At 41.5% G+C, this 4768-nt stretch overlaps 1 protein-coding gene across 1 annotated transcript; it reads left to right on the forward strand.

Moving 5' to 3' along the window:
• The first annotated feature begins 519 nt into the window (after positions 1-519).
• On the forward strand, positions 520-4162 carry LOC145356154 (immunoglobulin lambda-1 light chain-like). Its single transcript, XM_080208764.1, has 3 exons — positions 520-573; positions 686-1036; positions 3677-4162. The coding sequence occupies exons 1-3, from the start codon at positions 522-524 to the stop codon at positions 4003-4005; spliced, it is 732 nt and encodes a 243-aa protein (XP_080064890.1). The 5' UTR covers positions 520-521; the 3' UTR covers positions 4006-4162.
• Positions 4163-4768: the final 606 nt, after the last annotated feature.

The following is a 4768-nucleotide window of genomic DNA, read 5'->3' on the forward strand; positions in this document are numbered from 1 at the left end:
TAGTAAGGAAGGTTGATAGAACCGCAGTGCGCTAACACCTTTCGGCTTATCATACAATGTACTTCAATGTAAAGCTAACATCTTAGCTTATATTTTGTCGGAATGTACAGTAGCTGAAATTCTACATATCGGTGTTTAAGTTTATGAACATTGTTGTTACATGTTGCACAGTAAGAGATGCGCAAATAGTTATTAAATTTTCTTCCCGAAGGTTAGATGTAAAATGAAAGATCAAATTATCGTGACTACCGGCTTCAATAGCTGTTTATGCAGTTATAAATAGCAACATGTGAATGTACTTATTAATAAATCCTATGCGAGGTTGTCCAATTGCACCTAGTCACAGACCTGTGATGTAAAGAACGGTGAACTTCAATATCGGATTGGGGGCTTGTATTTGCATAGTCAAAGACCACGTGGTAATACGCCCTCACCCTTAACATTGATAAGGCAAGGTGACTTTGGTAAACATTAATACCTTCTGCCGGCAACCTGCGAAGTTCCTGAACCTCATTGAATTCATGATGTCCGTGTGGGTGTGTGTCGTAACGACTTTGATAATCTGCGCAGTCTGTAAGTATCCAACGCATATTTTATTCGGAGTAATGTTTTGTTGTACAGAAAAGTATAATAAAGATCTTGATCATATGAAGTCCATGTTCTAATATTCTTCCATCTGTCCTAGGTTCAAACGCGCAGGTTACATTAACTCAGCAGCAATCGGTGTCCATCGCCCCACAAGGAACGGTTAAGTTAAGTTGCGCAGCGTCTGGCGGAAACTTGGGAAACAATGACATAAGCTGGTACCAGCAGAAACCCGGGAGCGGTCCCCGATTTCTGCTCCATCATGATCTTAACAATGATGCCAAAGGCACCGGGGTCCCTGATCGATTCTCTGGAAGGACCCAATCGTCAACTAACACCGCTCAATTAACCATCACCAATGTTCAATCGGAGGACGACGCCGTGTATTATTGTGGTTGGTGGAAGAACAACGTGCTTTACTTCGGCGGAGGCACCACGTTGACTGTTCTGAGTAAGTAACTTTTACTGAATTCGCTCTGAACACTGGATATTGTTTTTCCTTTTAATCAAATACAATCTCATTTGGATCATTAATGAGGCAGATTTGGCTTTGAAGACGGTAGCCAACTTTAAATAAAGGCCTACCAGGGATGTGAAACAAGTACATGTTCGAATCATAAAGGAACACTATGTTTAAATTTTCGAGCTAAATATCGAACAATATAAATCATAGGATTTAATTATCGTTATTTAAAAATAAGGTGAAAGTGCCCCACTTATGCCAACTATGCAAAATAGTCAAACATACAGTTAGGAATATAAAAACGTAGAAACGTTGAAAATAGGAGCAGGAGTAGGCCATCTGGCTCTTCCAGTCTGCTCCGCCATTCAATAAAATCATGGCTGGTCTTTTCTTGGACTCAGCTCCGCTTAACCTCCCGCTCACTAAAACCTTTAATTGCTCTACTGTTCAAAACATTATCTATCCTTGCCTTAAGAACATTCAACGAGGTAGCCTCAACTGCTTCACTGGGCAAGGATGATGGCTGATCATCCAACACAAATAGCCTGATCCTACCCCCCCCCCCCAATATATATTGATCCCCTTCATCCCAAGACTTATATCTAACTCTTTGAAAGCGTACAATGCTTCCATCTCAATTGATTTCTATGGTAGCGATTTCCACAGGCTGACCACTCGCTGGGTGAAGAAATTTCTCCTCAAATCTGTCCTAAACGGCCTACCCTGTTAGACTATGACCTATGGCTCTGGACACCCCAACCATCAGGAACATCCTTCCTGCATGTATCTGTCTAGTCCTGTTAGAATTTTATAAGTTTCTATGAGACCCCATCCCTTCTTTCTTCTAAACTCCAGCGAATATAAACCTACTCCACTCAATCTCTCCTCATATGCCAGTCCCGCCATCGCAGGAATCAATTTGGTAAATCTTCTCTGCACTCCTATTATAGCAAGACAAGGAGGCCAAAACTGCACACAATATTCCAGGTGTGGTCTCACCAGGATCCTGTATAATTGCAGCAAACCCACGCAGACATGAGGAGAGTGTGCAAACTCCACATAGTCACCCAAGGCCGGAATTGAACCCTGGCGCTTGTGGCAGCAGTGCAAAGTGTGTGCAGAGACAGTGTAGAACATAGGATTCCCGTTTTAATCATGTTAATTTAATATTATTTAAAGTAGTAAACTCTTACTGCAATGTGCATCATCCTTAAGTCCTTTTGCAACATAATGTTATCAGTATTTGAAGATAACTATTATACAGAATAAGATGGCAGTCTTAATTTACTCCCTTGTGGAAAGATTACCCCTCAGACCGAACTGTATGAAATTAAATCGTATATTTGTTTTGTAAAAATCAGTAGAAAGAGGTAACATTGACAGTAACGCTATACCATCGCTGAATACCCCCAATCAACATCGTTGGGGTTACTGTTGACCAGGTTAATCATATCGACATCCTGACTTCAAGAATTGCCCAAAAGCTTGAAATTCTGCGACCCCTAACTCAGCATCCTGCCCACCATCTACAAGGCATAAATCCGCAGTGTGACTGAATATACTTGCTTGGTTGAGTGTAGAACAAGGAACCTGACATCATCCACGATAAAGCAGGTCATTTGATGGGCACCGGATCCGCCACCTTAAAGATTTACACCCTGCACCACGATGCATTATAGCAGCACTGCAGTGTATAAACAAGATGCAGTTCACCTGCTCACTATGACAGTACTTTCCAAACCCGCGGCGCCTACCACTTAGGAGGCCAAGGGGGTCAGACACATGGGAAATGTACCACTTGCAAGTTCCCACCATGCCACATACTACCCTAACAGGGAACCACATCGTTATTCCTTTATTGTCACTGGGTCAAAAATATACGGTTTCTTCCCTGGTGTAAGCACTGTGGGTATACTTCTAGCAGATGGACGCGGTTGGTCTGGGAGGTAATTCATCGCTACCTTCTCAAGGGCAATTCGGGATAGGCAACAAATGTGTTTCCAGAAATGCTGACATCCCATGAGATAATAAAAAAATGAAGTGTTCATCATAGGAACACAGGAATTAGGAGCCGAAGGAGCCAAATACAACTCTTCGAGCCTGCTCCGTCATTCAATCAGATCATGGCATATGTGATTAGATATATTTATCCTGGCTGCAATTTGCGGATTAAAATGAAAGAAAACTCACACTTATCCAGAGCCTTCTTGCCTTCTGAAGTTGCTTCTCAGCAGATTAAGCATTTTGCAAGTGTTGTAATTTGGAAATTTAGCGGCCAATCTTGGCATATAATGATCCCACAAATTATTATGCAATAATATCCTGATTATCTATTTAACTAATATTGGTTGAATGATAAATACTAGTATTGAGATTCTCCACCAAAATAATGTTATTGGGTGTTTTAAAACTACCTTGAACGATTGCTTGAAGATACGGTATCCTCTCAGCTATAAACTCTAAGTCGCTCATTGCACAGCACTGGAAGGTCAGAATATATGCTTTGCTCAGGTATTTGCACTGGGAGTTCAACTCACAACTTATTGACTCACAGGCTCAGCAAGAGGTTTGATTATCCCTCTGTGAAATTTGTATCATATTCAATAAACACAATCGTTCTCATTACAGTTCGAGGGTCATCCCGTCCTTCGTTGTCTCTTCTCCCGCCGGCACCCGATCAGATCTCCGCAGCAAAGACGGCGACCCTGGTGTGTTTGGTGAATAATTTCTTTCCCGGTGTTGTGCAAGTTTCCTGGAGCGTAGACGGCAAGACTACGGACACTGGTGTTCAGACTACGCGGGCCATACGGGACACGGACCAGACGTACAGTGTGAGCAGTTACCTGACCCTGACCGCCTCCGAGTGGAACTCACACGAAGTGTACACCTGCGGGGTTACACATGAGTCTCTAGGGTCTCAGCTTCAGCAGAGCATCAGGAGAACAGGCTGCGAGTGATAGAGACAATTGAGTCCACTTGGTGAAAACAATAATTCATAGCATTTCTACTAGAAGATGGGTTTAGTTATTCAGTATGCATTTCTATTTGTACGCGTTTGGCCTATGTTCGTGATTTAAATCTATGCACACTGGCAGAAACGTTTATCCTTGTAAATGCGACGTAGAAAAATGTTTAATAAATGATGATATTCAGTTGTTAAATGTGGTGTTATTTGTGAGTGAACTCTTGGAGATAGCAAGTTTAGTAATAATTGCCATTGATAAAATGGGAAATGCGTTGCCCTATTGAATCCATTTTATACACACAATTTGGCTTACATAAGAAAAGAAAAAGGAACAGGAGCGACCCATTTAATTCCCGAGCCTCCTCCACCATTCAATAAGATTATGGTTGGCCTGATTGTGGCCTTGGCTCAACATTTCTGCCTGTCCCTCAAAATCTTTGACTCCCATGAAGATAAAAATCGAATACAAATTATAAACACGATTGTGCTTCAGGGAATAGTTCACACGCGCAGAAATCAAACATGAAATCAGACAAGCAGCTCGTTTCACACAATAGGGCATTTAATGTCACTTCTATAAACAAACAGTGAGTTGGCATTTTATATATTTCATTTAAATCCAGCGGGGGTTGAATCAGCTTTTACAAATTCTATGCAAAAAGGATTTATACAGTGACAATACAAGTGCCAACACTTACGTATTTTGTGATTGACCGTTAATATATTAATCATGGCATTTCTACTATTTACCCAGA

This window comes from Carcharhinus amblyrhynchos, chromosome 20, assembly GCF_965287045.1.
Source record: "Carcharhinus amblyrhynchos chromosome 20, sCarAmb.v2.hapA, whole genome shotgun sequence".
NCBI lineage: Eukaryota > Metazoa > Chordata > Chondrichthyes > Carcharhiniformes > Carcharhinidae > Carcharhinus > Carcharhinus amblyrhynchos.

What these genes read in the sequence shown, in the direction of transcription:
- LOC145356154 (XM_080208764.1), top strand. Translation starts at nt 522, where the DNA reads ATGATGTCCGTGTGGGTGTGTGTCGTAACGACTTTGATAATCTGCGCA. An exon ending in TTTGATAATCTGCGCAGTCT is followed by an intron (nt 574 to 685) that starts GTAAGTATCCAA and finishes CATCTGTCCTAG; the next exon opens with GTTCAAACGCGCAGGTTACA. An exon ending in CACCACGTTGACTGTTCTGA is followed by an intron (nt 1,037 to 3,676) that starts GTAAGTAACTTT and finishes TTCTCATTACAG; the next exon opens with TTCGAGGGTCATCCCGTCCT.